This window comes from Penicillium canescens (genome assembly GCF_028828765.1).
Source record: "Penicillium canescens strain IBT 15451 chromosome Unknown utg000006l_segment0_segment0, whole genome shotgun sequence".
Taxonomy (NCBI): domain Eukaryota; kingdom Fungi; phylum Ascomycota; class Eurotiomycetes; order Eurotiales; family Aspergillaceae; genus Penicillium; species Penicillium canescens.
In genome coordinates, this window is record NW_026703968.1 from 3958806 (window position 1) to 3973794 (window position 14989).

At 46.9% G+C, this 14989-nt stretch overlaps 4 protein-coding genes across 4 annotated transcripts; 1 reads left to right on the forward strand and 3 right to left on the reverse strand.

The window, feature by feature from the left end:
- Position 1: 1 nt before the first annotated feature.
- N7446_010322 (uncharacterized protein) lies at positions 2-3029 on the reverse strand (the record flags this gene model as incomplete). Its single annotated transcript, XM_058519065.1, has 6 exons — positions 2-191; positions 239-593; positions 642-1027; positions 1080-2198; positions 2254-2711; positions 2787-3029. 6 exons carry the CDS (start codon positions 3027-3029, stop codon positions 2-4), a joined length of 2751 nt encoding a protein of 916 aa, XP_058369853.1.
- Positions 3030-5035: 2006 nt separating this feature from the next.
- N7446_010323 (hemolysin III family protein) lies at positions 5036-6139 on the forward strand (the record flags this gene model as incomplete). Its single annotated transcript, XM_058519066.1, has 3 exons — positions 5036-5608; positions 5695-5922; positions 5981-6139. The coding sequence occupies 3 exons, from the start codon at positions 5036-5038 to the stop codon at positions 6137-6139; spliced, it is 960 nt and encodes a 319-aa protein (XP_058369854.1).
- Positions 6140-7135: 996 nt separating this feature from the next.
- N7446_010324 (uncharacterized protein) lies at positions 7136-10833 on the reverse strand (the record flags this gene model as incomplete). Its single annotated transcript, XM_058519067.1, has 12 exons — positions 7136-7234; positions 7318-7724; positions 7789-8086; positions 8134-8234; positions 8290-8293; positions 8340-8381; positions 8429-8487; positions 8537-9037; positions 9097-9544; positions 9713-9981; positions 10192-10644; positions 10695-10833. The coding sequence occupies 12 exons, from the start codon at positions 10831-10833 to the stop codon at positions 7136-7138; spliced, it is 2820 nt and encodes a 939-aa protein (XP_058369855.1).
- Positions 10834-12146: 1313 nt separating this feature from the next.
- On the reverse strand, positions 12147-14570 carry N7446_010325 (ankyrin repeat-containing domain protein; the record flags this gene model as incomplete). Its single annotated transcript, XM_058519068.1, has 2 exons — positions 12147-14082; positions 14149-14570. 2 exons carry the CDS (start codon positions 14568-14570, stop codon positions 12147-12149), a joined length of 2358 nt encoding a protein of 785 aa, XP_058369856.1.
- Between the last annotated feature and the right edge of the window lie 419 nt (positions 14571-14989).

Here is a 14989-nt window from a genome sequence, read left to right on the forward strand (position 1 = left end):
ACTAGTATTTGTACATGTTCCTTTTGATATCCTTGATTCTCCCGTAAACATCCTCCCTTGTCGAACCGCTATCGAAGAGCACATGAGGCGTGATGTAGTCGTAGCCTACCCCCGCCTCCGTCGGACCATACTTTTGAAGACCGCATCCATGGAATTGTCCCTTTTCAGCCACGGTCCCAGCCTTTCGCTTTCTATAGCGATGTGCTGATCCTGCTGCCGGACAAAAGATAGGACCGACGCGGCCAGGCCAGCGGCGATCGGTGTTGCGACCGATGTTCCTGACATAACATTGACAGTCTGATCGTGTCCGTTCATGCCAGCCGGCCAGTGAGAAGAGACATTCTCCCCAAGTAGACTAAAGTTGACGTCCGTTTCGCTTGCTGTAGGGTTGAAATTGGAGGGATTGCCATTTCCATCGGTTGAGTGTATACAAAAGACGCTGGGATATTGAGCTGGAAAAGCTCTGCCAAGATTTGCTCCATCATTCGATGCTGCCGCGAACAACAACGTCCGCTTGTTCAGTGCATTAGATACAGCTGTGCTCATGAGCTCGTGATATTCACGAATCCCGAATGACATCGATATAATGTCCACTTCCCATTGTTTAACTGCGTGATCGATGGCCTGCATAGATTATTAACTCAGTCCAACAGTTCTCCTATGGTATAGAGACAGCCTTGCCTTTGCAATGTCATCGTAGGTATTGGGATCCAGAGTCTCTCGTCGCGCAATTCTGGCGACATAGATCTCAGCGCCTGAAGCAACTTTGAGAAGGAGGCCAAGAGCATGAGTGCCGTGCCCGATCTCGTCTCGAATGTCGTGCGGTCCTGTTCCATGTACAAAACTTCGTGCTTCCTTGATTCGTGGGTTGGCCCGTTGTTGGTCCTCGACCAGGAATGGGTTCTCGGGGTCGAGTCCGGAGTCCAAAATCGCTATTCGCACCGGTTCGGCAAGGTCGAAATCAGGGTCAACATAGGGATAGATCGAGGACAGCAGATTGTCCAGCCATTTTTCCGAGAGTGGATTCCTGGCAAGTCGTTAGTACAACGAAGTCTTCTAGCCAATGAGAAACACCTCACTCTTGTTCAAGACCCGTCTGGTGGCTTGCATCAAAAAAGTACAAGCTATTCTCTGAAGGCTGGGCGAGGTGTCCGTGGGCTTGCGATCCCGAAGAAGGTTGTGCCGATATCCGTAGCATGATATCTGAGCGGAGGGATGCGTAATTCACGGGCGCGGTGTCAGGCATTGAACGATGCGGACTTGCCCTTGCTGTATTGTTTGCATTAGAGGAATCGACCTTGCCTGTATAGAGGCGGACAACTTCTCGACCGATAGAGCCCCAGCAGGATTCATTCTGTCGAGAATCGAATGAACACAAGTTCTCTAATCGAATACCCCATGCCTTGAATATCACGGCCTCAAGTCGTTTGACGACGTTTTGGTAGAAGAGCCGCTGAACGCTGACATCCTCGAAGTCAGCGTGCTGTCCAAGGGGATAGTACTCCCCAGTAAGGCATGCCTTCGTAGCGAGATAGTAATCCACGCCAGCGTCGTCTTCCAGAGTCTGAAGCTTATCGAGACAGGTATAAAAATCATCATTGACGTTCCTGGCGACATGCGGGATTTTTGCCATCAGCTCTACAGGTGTACAATAGTGAAGCTCGCACAAGAGTATGCCTAGCGCTAGCACACTAGCGTTGGGATGAACCATGTGTTTCGAGGCGCCAGAGCTGTCTCCAGTGTCTGTACTGCGGGCTGACATGATTGGAACGTGCTCCAGAGCCAGGAAAGGTTCCGTGATGTTGGGGAGTTCTCCATCCTGCCGTGGCTCAAAAAACTGGATCTTTGAGTGATTGAAGGAAAACTGCAGCCACGGTGTCTCCAAGAAGGGAAGTAGTGCTGAAGCCAGTGTAACAGCCAAAACTCGCTTCCCCTTGAGTGGCAGTACCGATTCACCACGAAGTAATTCTTGCTGGCGAGTGAACAATGCCGACAAGGAGACTGTCTGAGACATTCGGTCACTACCAAATGTCTTTGGTTGCGGGCGAAGCCTCTGAAATATCCCATCCTGGAGAGCGAAATGCAAGCAATTTCGCTGATCGAGGGACTCTGTGATGCTTTGGCATATGTGGGCAAAGTCGGGTGGGCTGCTAATTATAGGCTCAGATGAGCGCCTCAATGTGTTGTTGTGTAGGTCTCTGCACCGACAGTGTTAGCGATTAGGAGTCATCACACAAAGCTTCGAGAGCTTACTTGACCGTGATTTTAGCTTCTTGCAATGCAGTTGCAGGTACGGACCGCACGCCGAAGAATACTTCGAAACTCGCCTCAGCCTCGAGATCCCTTTTGTGTCGTGGCGGCGACAGTCTCACACTCAACCCTGAGCATTTCTGGCAAACACAAACCCAGTGTCTTCGCAATGCATTGTCCAAGGACACCAAATGTCTCCTCATCAGCACGGCGAAGTCGGCATCGGGGTCGTCGAGATTGGACTCATGAATTGGCTCTTCATGAGGCAGAACCCGGCGTTTCTTTCTCTCCTGTTCCAAATGCAAAAGTTCCTGAATGGCATCGTCGCATTCTCGTCTCCGTTTACTAGCGCGAATGACAGTGCCTGGGTCGGCATGCGGATGGCGATTCTGATTCTCGATCATGCGGCGAAGCTTTGGATACCGCTCATGTCCGGGTTGTTGGAAGCTCTGCTCCGCGAACTATCGTTAGTAGGCAGGATGTGAGAGGCCAACAGACCGAAAGACTGGAGTTTGCTGTATATCAAGAATACCTACGAAATCTATCTCTCGATCAGAGTCGTCTTGAACAAGATGTTCAAATGCGCGCAGAGTCCTTGCAACGCTCTCTGGGTCAGCTTCGCCAATATCATCGCGCTGCAGAAATGCATCCGTCCGTAGCCAGGCCTCGCGTTTTCGCGATCTCAGTGACGCCGGCTTTGCCGACCTTTGCGGTCGTTTTCGAGCGAATAACCCAAGCACGGATTGCAGTAGGCTTTGGGAATCAGTGGCGTCGTCCATGGTTGCACATCCAAACTGATGGGTTTGAAGATTTCACTGAGATTCTTTGGCTGGAAGAACATTGGTCTATCAGCGGAAGTGTGCTGTGTATTGATCAAATCAGGCTGTGCTACATTCACACCCAGAGCCTCAGGACGACTTGGTGTGCTTGGTCTCCGAGATCCTGTTAGGATTCTCCCTTCTCCTCCGGGTTTAACGCCCCGACGTAGTCAGTTGTATTTTTGGAGTTAGTTGGCCAATAGGAACACGGTGTGCTTCCCGACACTCACAGATCCTTCGCTGCAACCTGGCCGTCACAGCGGTGCAGCCGAGCCTGGCCAGAACTAATGAGTGCTGGCCCCAGAGATAAGCAAATCACTATCATTCCCAATTGGGCAATACTTGTGCACATCCCATCAGCTACTTCTGCGGCCCAGCACAAGTCATTGCAAAAGTCGCCCCTGCATCTCAAACCCGAGGCAGCTGCGGGGAGGGCTTAGTGTCTCATGTCAGTTGGAGTGCGGCAATTTCGCTATTGGCTGGAGTACGGCCGGTCAAACCGAAAGGAAATTGAAGCATAAGAAGAAAAGGGGAAGGATGACTGGGGGAAAGTGTCCACACATCAACTGACTGTTGAAGTTCTCCTTTAGCCTACAAGTAAGCGACTTACTTGAGCCCACTCACACCTCAATTTCTCGATGCCCCTTAGGCTAGAAACGTAGACAACCTAGAATGTACCAATCAAAGTCTCAAAAATCATGGTCTATATATACAAGCTGTTGTAGTGTCGGAAGCTTTCTTACAGCCACTAGTAGGCGCATTATACGTACTCGGCTAATTCCCCGTAGAAGGATTTAGAGAACGGCACGAGCACGGACGAGTACCCGTGACGATGCCCCTAGGCAGCTGCTAGGGTACATACAGATTCCCCGCTTTTGTCGCGAGGACCAATTGCACAATTTGAGGCTGATTATCCTGGCTTGAACAACTCGATTTGGTTGGTTCCTGTTGTTCCGTCACACATACGCGAGCCGTCGGGGCTGCAATAAGCAATAAAAAGGTGCGGCAATAATTGATCAGCAAGGCTTGTTATAGTGGTGCAATCATGTGCCAGGATCGTGGACACCACTAGGGTCACGAAGTCAATTGAAAAGACCGATACGGGTCTAGGCTGTTGCCAGAGGTCATCTACATGTATTTCTAGGTTACGGGATAATATGACCGCTTCTTGGTTCCTATCTACATCCTACTAGCTCCCTCTTCCTGGACGATGTAGCGTTGAATGTGTCATGCCGGATTGCTATATATACATGTAGGGCTCTGTAACCAGAAAGAAGGTGAGCTGGTTAGTTAAATGTGGGTCAGGTCACAGCAGGTTTGTATGGTATGTCTAGATTTAAATCGTCCTCTGATTGTTGAAATTTAATATAATTTTCGTTCCGATACTCCCCTAAGCCCGGGGTACCTCTCTCCTAAACCTTTACCCTTCTTACTACCTTCCCCCCTTAGCTTCCAGCCTATTTAGTATAATCTAAGTACTAACCTTTTTTTAGTTATATTAAGTATAGAGTATATATAACACTATAAATATTATAGTTAAGCTCGAAATTTATTTAGAAATCATAAAAGAATTACTAAATCATCATGATTTACCTCTTTTTATTGAATATTTTTCTAGCAAATACAAGGCAAATAAGTAGTGAAAGGTAAGAAAAGTGAGATTTGATTTATTTAGTCGTGACCGTAGATATTCTGCCGTTTTAATGAATCAAGAGAGAAAGTCTTACAATACCTTGCTATTTTACGGCTAACAGTCAACTGTGACCTGAAAGCCCAACTGTGGCGGACCCACATCCAACTGACCAGGTCACAGTTGCTCTCCTCTGTAACGGGGCCAGCAACAAGGATGGCGCTTAGTAAGAACAACTGAATAAAAGGGCAGCAAGAAGGACATCTCTTTCTTCATTTTGTATTTCCACTTACTCTCAAGCCTCCCCACATTACATTTTCATGAGGCACGATAGTAAATGGTATCTGCTCCCCGTCTTCGAGTTCCGCCCCTGCAGCCGCTAGAGGCGCACAAAGGGCGGGAAATGGAATCCAGCAGCGACACCGCATCTACGGCCGGCAAGGCAGGACGGCCAGCTCTTCTCTCGTTCGATGAGATGCCGGAATGGTTCCGACGTGAATCCAACCAGTGGATTCTCCGTGGCTATCGGCCTATCTCAGGCTCGGCTCACGCTTCGTTCTGCAGTTGGTCGTATATCCACAACGAGTCAATCAACATATATTCCCACCTCATCCCGGCCGTTTTCTTCCTACTCGGCGAGTGGTATATCCAGCAGTACCTTACCAGCAGATACTCCGGGGTCACTGGCGCCGATTTCATTGCTTTCTCCATCTTCATGTTGGCAGCCGTCATGTGCCTGTCCTTGTCGGCGACGTACCACACCTTGATGAACCACTCCAAACACATGGAACATCTCTGCCTGCGACTGGACATGCTGGGTATAGTGATCTTCATACTGGGCGACCTAGTCTTGGGAATATACATGGTTTTCTGGTGTGAACCTTTGCCACGCAATATCTACTGGTCTATGGTTAGTTAATCTTATGTGCACAGTTTTGTTTTTTGTTATTGAGACCTGGTACTTGAGTCTAACTCTCTTCTTTCCTCGGTTGATAGATTGGAGTTTTCGGGACGTTGACCATCTTCATGACAATGCATCCCAACTTCCAAGGCCCAAAGTATCGCCTCCTCCGAGCATTGATGTTCGTGGCGACTGGCTTGTCCGGTGTTGCGCCCTTGATCCATGGACTCAATGTGTTCGGCACGTCGCAGATGATGAGAAAAGCTTTTCCCTATACTCTGGCAAAAGCAGGCTGCCTTCTATCTGGGACTTCCTTTTATGCAGTAAGTCTCCCAATTTCGCACACAAGAGAAATTGACCCTAACACATGTGGTTCTGAAGACCAGGTTTCCCGAAAGTCAATATCCTGGCAAATTCGACCTATGGGGCTCCCATTCGATCTTTCACATCCTGGTAGTATGCGCCGCTGTGGTCCAGTTGATGGGGTATCTGGATGCCTTCGACTATGCGCAGGCAAATCTTACTTGCTCGTCTCTTTGAAATCTGTTCTCCTAGTGTAGGTTTCTTTAAGTATTGTCAAGATCAGGTATCATGAACGGATTCACGCATAGCGTGATCAACACTAGCACAAGGCAGCACAGCTGTCGCCTACAGATTGTCTCTGCCTACGACTGAACATAAGTATAAGAAACCGACTTTCGTTCCTTGTTAGATAGAAAATCCAGAGTCTTCAATTCATTAGATCAACGGGTCCTCATAGCGTGACAGTTATGAGCCTGGTTTGCCCCAGGCTTCATTGAACGCAGTTATATTCCGTTGCACGCAGCATGCCTGCCAGACGGATATCCGTATCTTTGACGCTATACGGGCTAAGTCCTTTTGAGGGTGTCGAGGAGCGATGCCAGGTAGAGCGCCGAAATAACCAATACCGGAGTATAGATCTATTCGTAGTGTTGTCAAGTTATAATCAAGTTGTACGAGTCACCAAAGGTTCTGAACAGTAGACACAAGTAACAATGTATTATTGGACACGAAGAACTAAACTAGATGCATGAATGAGTGTTCTTATATATCCTGAGTCCTTCTCAAGTAGAACAGTAGAAAGTAGAATAGTAGATTTGGCTTGGCAAGATCTATCCATCCACTGTCGACATTTCTAATACTTGCATGATCGCATGGTTGCCGTCTCATTGGTTATTGTGGTAATTACTCCTGACCTAAAAGAAGATGGACTTGAGAAAAAGCGTTGCTTGGTGAAAGAAGAAAGTGGAAACTTAGACTAGCTGGCACCTCAAGGTTAATACATCTACCACGGCGGTCTCAAACACAACGCCAAGGGTCACCACGGACTTCCCAAAGTTAATAATTAATGGGGGAGAAGAAAGTATGAAGCATTTCACGGGACAAAGCATCAGCAGAGCTTTGTTCGTCTGCCCTGTATGGAGCATAAGGCCATGTCAAGCACTGCATTTTTGTGCTCACCAGCCTTATTTTCTCTTCTTCCTCTTATTTGTCGGTCTTCAAAAGTAATTCCATTCAATTTGTCCTCGAGCAATTGGCAGTTCCATTCAAGGCTTTCGAGATAGATCCAACTTCGTCAACCATAAGCATCTGAATACCTGCTTCTTTTTGTATCTAGTATTGATCAGCAAATCGGCCTTCTCGCGTCTGGCTTGCGAAAATGCTAAAATATGTTGCAAGCTTTATTAAATACTTACTTTCGAGTTCTCAGAGACGTTGTTCAAAGGGCCATAAGAACCACAAATCAATCCTGAATTTTTGACATATCCCACGAGCCTTGGGCACATGACCAAAGTCTCAGAAGAAAAGACAATACCGTTCAAATCCCACCGTTTTGCAAAACGAACTGCTGCTTGTAGACTGCTGGCCCTGATCTCCATGTCTGAGATTGGTAACTTTCCTGCATTCGTAATAAACAGCACCGGGTATGTATTCTGTTTGATAGCCAAAAGAATGCAAACTTCAGGCGAAAATGAGGAGAGCATAATTCTTCTTCCGCTCTTGACACGACAGACGTGGGCGAGTATTTCGTTGATGAAGGTGTTGATCTCAATGGAAATTGGTGCAACGCCGGCTTCGACTGCTTCATGAAGCCTGGGATACTCTTTGCCAGTGTGATGTTAGGCTTGAACTTCACGAGAATGTGTCATTGCGAAATAGAATCGTACTTATCTCAATGTTGAAACTAATTGACTCGGGCAACTCCACAAGCAGCTGTTCCAGGGTGGTAAAAGAATCTTGAACACAGTGCCCCCTTGTATTCGGCTTCAATCCTTTCTTCATGAAGTCAACAGTGTATTTCATTCTGTCCTGATGTTGACGAGTCTCTTGTGCATGGAATCTTGTCAGCGACCGTGATCGGATTTTCTCCCTACCAGATTCATCCGACATGTATTGTGCGCTCATATTTTTGAGCTCCTGTGTTGGTATGCCTCTGGGTGACCGAAGTTGGTTTGCGTACATAAACTTCAAAAGTGAGAATTAAGCATATGCCTATGTTGCGAGGTACTGACCTGCTCGAAACTCAGATCGTGGATAGGAATATCAGTTCCTGACTCACTTAACGAAAAGTCATGATAAACGACGGGCACAAGGTCTCGAGTGAGCTGCACATCTGTTGATATCTTAGTACATATAAAAGGGAGATATCTCGTTGACTGGCCCATTACCGAACTATAGGCTGTTAGAGAATTCTCGCTAGACTTTCAATACTCCTTACCTCAACACATGATGCACCTTGCTTGGCGGCAGAAAGAAATGACTAATCGAATCGTTAGTACGTTGTACTTTCGCTTTAGTGGATAATACCTCTATTGTGTTCTCTCCCAGTTGAATACGGCTGTGATTGATAGTGTTTTGACCAAGTCCTGGTTCAGTGTCAGTAGCAATTTATCTGAAGTTGCGTGGTGTAGATACCCCGATGACCAACAAGTTGTAAAGCACCCTCTGTGGTAGAACGATGGGCCGATGTAGGTAAATTCAAGTTCATCACTGGTTTTGCGATGACGAAGGTGAAAGTCACAGTACCCATCACGTCCATCGTCTTCTTTTCCAGAATTGGAATAGTACGCGCTCTGACAAGGCTCTCGCGGTTCGCTCCAAAGCAGTCTCCGCCACTTTCCAGTAGAGCTGCAGCACTTCCGACTAGTTGAAGTCCTTCACAGGAGTCGTCAACACGGAAGAACTTGAATACCAGGCGGGCTTCACTAGGTCTCAAAACTGGGAACACAAATGGTTCGTTGACCACATCACTCAGTATGGGCAGTTTTAGAAGCGTGCTGTCGTTACCTTCCATCGATATCGACATATCCAAGGAGGCTAGCTTGCTCGTGTACTTTGTCTTTTCTGGCAAGAGGCCCTTCAAGTCCACGGCTTTCTCCTTTTTCCAATCCGTAGGATACCAAGGTTGACAATGACCTGATCAGATTCAATTCGATGGCGGGAGTCAGCTGCAGGTACAGGCCTCAACATTATACTGGCAGGGCCGCCAGTGAGTTGACTCATATCCCATGGCCGCAGCATTTCGGCCAGAGACAGATAACCTCTCAAAGCTGCGTGCTCTTTGGCCACCCAGCCGAGATGATCATGTATATCTTGGTTCGCTCCTGCCTGCAAGAGAAGTTGCGCAACGGTCTTATGGCCTTCCACGCAAGCGATAAACAACGGTGTCCAGCCATGTAGTGTTTCGGGGATGTCTAAGTAGAGATCCTTGCCGTTTTCTAGCAGGAGTTTCACATAGTCTTCACGCCCAATTTGAGCGGCAACATAAAGGGCAGATTCTCCGTGAATAGAGCGGCAGCCTTGAAATTCAATCTGATTCTTTCCAAGAAGGAACACCATGTCATCATGTTGGTATCTGATGGCGATAATTAGAAGACCATTAAGTCGGTTCCACAAGTTTTGACACTGAGCTTCATGACTAGACTGATTGTCAGAAACCAATATTTCCAGAAATATCTCTGCAACAGCCACATGATTTTCAGTCACTGCATAGTGAAAGGGCGTGCAACCTCGACAGTCCAAAGAGAAGATCAATCTTGAAGAGTAACCCTGACCCCAAGTTTTAGCACAATTGACGATTGATTGGCATACGGATGGCAAGCCGTAAATCGCGCCATAATGAAGGCAAAGCCGCCCAAAGGTGTCTTCCGCGAGTAAGGCATTCTTTTGATGAATGCCAAGCCGGCAAACAGCGAAATTGAACAAGTCGACTCCTCTCTCCTCATCCTGTCCACCAGTGACACACTGCGACTCTTTGCTCAATCCACCGCTCATTTTTGAGCCATCCTCTCTACTGCACATGGTAATGACATGATTCAAAAGGTTGTTATCCAACACAACGTCATTTGCAGGGAACGCTTCTGAGAGCAAATGTCGAACGGAAAGTAGAGAATGACAGATTACAGAAAGCTCTGCTAGAGCATAAAGAAGAGTTTTGAAGTGCAATTGTGGCACACCATTACGCTTCAACGTCTTGAGCAGATTGGTTAAGGCTGAAGGCTCATCGTTCCTGATAGCGCAATGTAAAGCATGACGCTCGACTGCGGAAGATATTCTTTGATCACACATACTCTCGTAGCAAGATTGCATAATCTTTGAAGGGGCTTCTCTATTAGAGGGGCCCCCAAGGACGCTAGTTGTTAGGTCGTCCAATCTTCGCATGAAGTTCAAACATGTGTGGTGGCCAATCTTGGATTTGACCCAGCTGGCTTTGTGTCTTTGATGAAATTGCTCAACGAAACCGGTGGATTTTTCAATCTTGGCGTATATTCTGTGGATAGCTTCTTCATTCACTCGAAAATAATCTTGCAGCTTCTCAAAATCGTGGCGAATTTCCGCAACTGCTTGAAGCAGGTACAATTTTTCGCGGCCTTTCCCATCCTTCTTTCCCAAAAAGATGTATTCTCTCGGCACAGATGCGTATTTCGTGCAAAGATGTGTCTGTCTTTCGGTAAGGAGGTTGCAGTTTTTATTATGAAAGTTGTTGAAGGAATCGATGCTCTCGGTCAGCAATGTGTACACGTCTAAATTATTCGTGAGAAACAATTCATAAGGCGAAAAACGATAAACAAACCTGAAAAGTCAGGGTGCACACTTTCACCGATCGAATTCCCGGCAGCTGTCTTGAATAACTTTTTCAGCAAGGGGTAGGGGACATAGAACGGTGCCCATTCTGGCACCAAGTACTGGTGGAAGTTCTGTCCAAAGCGCATTGTGAATTTGGGGAGAAAATTCGATGACGATGGATGGGAAGAACGTGAAGATAGACGGAAATTAAACCCAGCCGTTGGGCACTAAGATCGTCGCCCAACTTGGGCGTCGAGATTCCACACTCAGTGTCCCCAGTTAATAAATAACACATGACTAATGACAAGTTTGAAGAGGGGTCAAAAGTGGGGGCTAATGAGTAACCGATAGAGGGGTTGCACAGCTGCGATGCACGCAACTAAATTCCTTTTGTCGATTGGATCAGCTGGCAAACTCTACTGAACCAAAGAGTGGGATCTGCATTATGATGTTGCGTGGACGGTCGGCTTAGTTAAATGAAGCAAATAACTTAGCTAGTGGCGCTTTGATTTTACAGTAAAATGAAAGTCTCAGGTTCGGTCAAACGGAGAATTTATACAGAGTGACAGGATCCTGTTACTGCAATATGACTGGCATATTTGAAATGCAAAAAGACGGATAATACTGGGTGTTCAATGAAAACATGCGCTGAATGCGAGGGGTGGTTTACGCCTGTCCTTCCTTGTGAGTGAACGACCAGGTTTTTATGGACATTTTTATGGACAAAGGGAAACCGATCATGCCTTGAGCATCATAGGAGGAGCTCTGGCTTTACTGGTGCTGCCATATAGCTGATGATGTATCCACGTTCGAGCAACGTCCGAGCAACGTCATGCATCTCAACGAAATATGGCACTCTTGATATGAGATTCGAATGGCACAATAACCGCATTCTGGCATCATATAAGTCGCAATTGTGTTTTAAGAGTATACTTTCCTCTGTCGGAGGGGTCAAACTTGCTTCTAGTTATACGCTACGCTATATCCCGCTGGTTTCTTATTCACATATGTATCATGAATTCGGTGTCTAGATGCAAAATAAAGTGGGCAGTTATTAATTGGCCAGTAACCGTGGGAGGAAAAGCAAATTGCAAATTCAGCATCATGATATATACTTATGTCAAAACCAAATCTTACGCACTGGCCGCATTTTTTCAAGGTGAGAGCATATATATTCTTCGCGGAGGGTATAAGCGGGAGATCTCTGTTGAGTTTCAGGCTACATTGTTTGAACTCTCAGGCACAAACCTCCCTATCAGTAATGAAACTGCCAATATTGTCTACACAGTGGACTCTCCATGAAGTAGATCCACTTAAATTTCGGTGTGAATGCATTGATCAAGCCCCTTAAACAGAGGATCTCTCACTTGGATGAGAGACAGACCTAAACAACCTCCATGGCATTGAATGTAGTCCCCTATGGTGCATCGTAACTCTTGACAATCTCTGATTAGGAACACTATTCCATAGTAACAGAATCATCTGTCATCAGTGGGAGACTCTCAAGAGCATCACGGAAGCTTCCGTCAGCGCTACAAGCGCTTTCAGGATCTTTTTGCGAATCTGTCAATTCTGAATTGACTCGAGATATACAGCAAGAAAAACTGCCGCGATCCACAAGACTCTGGAACCTCTCCCTTCTTGGTTCAGGTACTTGATTGATAACTCTCAATAGGTCATCGAACGACAGGGCTAAGTCATCGGTAAAATCAGGTCTTTGTCGCAAGCGATTTCCAAAATCTCCAAGGGTATACTGATTGTCGTGTTTCATTTTGAGATGATCCGTTGCAGCCAAAATCCGCAACGTTTCAGGATCGGCGTATAGTGCCGCTATTTGGAGCAGATTTGGACCCTTAAGGCGCGGACAAACAGAGTATTCGTGCCATCGATCGAGAATTAACCGGAGGACATTGTGACTATTGAAAGTGATTGCGGTCGTCAAAGGAGTCGATCCATCAGCTGATATAGCATTAATGTCAGCACCATATTCCAATAGCAACATGGCGAAACTAGCATTATCGGTCCTTGCTGCATGGGTGAGCGCCGTTTTCCCATCATTTCCACTTGCATCTACATCTGCGCCAAAGTCGAGCAGACTTTTTAGAAGCAAAATATCAGTGGCGTTGCGGGTAGCGCAATTAAGTGGGCTGCCCTTTTTCTCGCCACTAGGATGGTATAAGTCTGTTTGTGCTCCAGCCTCAAGAAGTAGACGAACAGCAACGGTATGGCCCTGAGAAGCAGCATTTGACAGAGGGCCGGATAATTGAACATCGATGATGTTTGGATCGGCACCATGACTGAGAAGCGTGACAATGGCTCGCGTATCTCCTCGGGCGGCTGCCCAGGCCAAGGGAGTGCGACCCATTGCGTCAACAGCATTAATATCCTCTGGATTTCGGTATATTTCGTCTTCGAGACTTAGCTTTGACAAATCCAGAATGATTTTATGGATCTTTGTGAACCTTGCTTCGTCTATGAAGTCTTCCAGAAAACCGCCTTTGGTGATGAATCTGAGAGCACCAACAGCATTACCGGAAAGTCCACCTTCCAAAAGGAAATGACATGCTTTGTTTCTTGGGCTGTTGTCACTGCCAGCAATCGGTCTGTAGTCGGCATCTGCTCCAGCATGGATCAGGAACTCGCATGTTTCATACTGCTTTCCATAAAGTGCCCACCGAAGCACCGAATACCCTCGCGTAGTACTAACATCACGAGGAGAAGCCAAGCCGTTTTTGAAAAGATATTTTAGGCCGTCAATGTCACCGTTCAAGGCAAAGCTGATGCACTGTGCTGTGTCTGGTACCCTTCTTAGTGTATCAAGCTGCAGCAGTGTTCCGATGTTGGGCTGGTAGCCAAGTTGAAATCGCACGATTGTAGATGATAGGAAACCCAAAGGAAACCAGTATTCCAAGCTGACTTGACTTGCTCGTGATTTTCTGCATGCCTCGAGATCACACTTTGGGCTGAAAATGGGCAGTCCAGCATAGCCAACAAAAAGTTGACCGAACACGCGATTTAAGAGCGCTGGACTTGTTGTCTTCTGTTGCACATGACAAGAGCATGGGCAGCCCGTCCGGCAGGTAACGGCAAATGGTGTAACACGGATGCCTATGCCTTCCGACCGTGTTGCGGTCGGCTGTCTCTCTTTCTTGATTGGTGATGGACGCTGCCTCCGAGCGGTAGACATATCATACGATGTACCGACTTGCGTGAATTGGCTTGCTTGAACCTGGTGTGACTGGGTTCGTAGCATGTCCTCAACCCTAGCTATACGCTGATCGACAGCAGCAAGACCACTCAGGAAGTTATCTTTGAGAGCAACTTGCTGTTGCGAGGACTCCAGAGTGACCGTTGAGATGGTCTCGATGTCCAAGCGAATCTTCGTCATATCCTGACTGTTTTTATCATTAGCAAAAGCCGAAGGTCCGCAACAATTCAAAAATAGATGTTCAAATACGTACGAGTTCGAGGCACCTAAAATAATATTTAGATTGGCTTTGACAGTTCTGATCTCTTCTTGAAGGGACTGCAGTCTGCTTTGTTCTTTTTGCCAGGCATGGGCCCTGAAAATGGGAATCCTCGAAATGCGGCATGCAACGGTCAGCTGACAAACAAGGTCTTTGATTTCAACCAGTTGTTTATCTGCTTGTTTTAAAAGGTGAGGTATAGCCGAAACCTTGCTTTCAGGCAAGGAAGCTCGGTCTTCAATGAGCAAGGAGACTTGAAAAAGGACGAGGTTAAGGTCAGCGACCTCATTGTTCACCGCATGAAGACGTCCTGGTAAACTTTGACAAAGCGATCGTAGGTCGGAGAGAGCGGTGCAAGTTTGAGCGGCAAGTGTTGCAATTGCGATGGCACTTGCACTGACTGAGATCGGATCCATCTCGGTATGGTAAATCGGACCTTTGAATCGTAATGTAGGTACCGCCGAGCAGGTTTATCAATATAGGACTTGGAGGATATTCTCCTGGCTTTATCTCACAATGATCGGACTTCGGGTGGATTTTCTTTATCATAACCCCAACTTTGGCGCCTGGGGCTTGTGGGACTGTCGGGGGTTTTGTTTGGGGCGCCTGTTGGTTGGCTAGCTGTTGCTGTGCGTAGAAGGTGGGCCTCTGAATTAGCACCATTCTTCAGAATACTTTTCCATTGGATATCCTCTTTACACCTGAAACTTCCCGACATCTTGGCATATGCACATAGCCACATTCTCATGTGATGGCGGATTCAAACACAATGCCATAGTCAGGAAAATAGATCAGCTGAATGAGGGATGATTGGCAAACTCAACATGAATAGGTG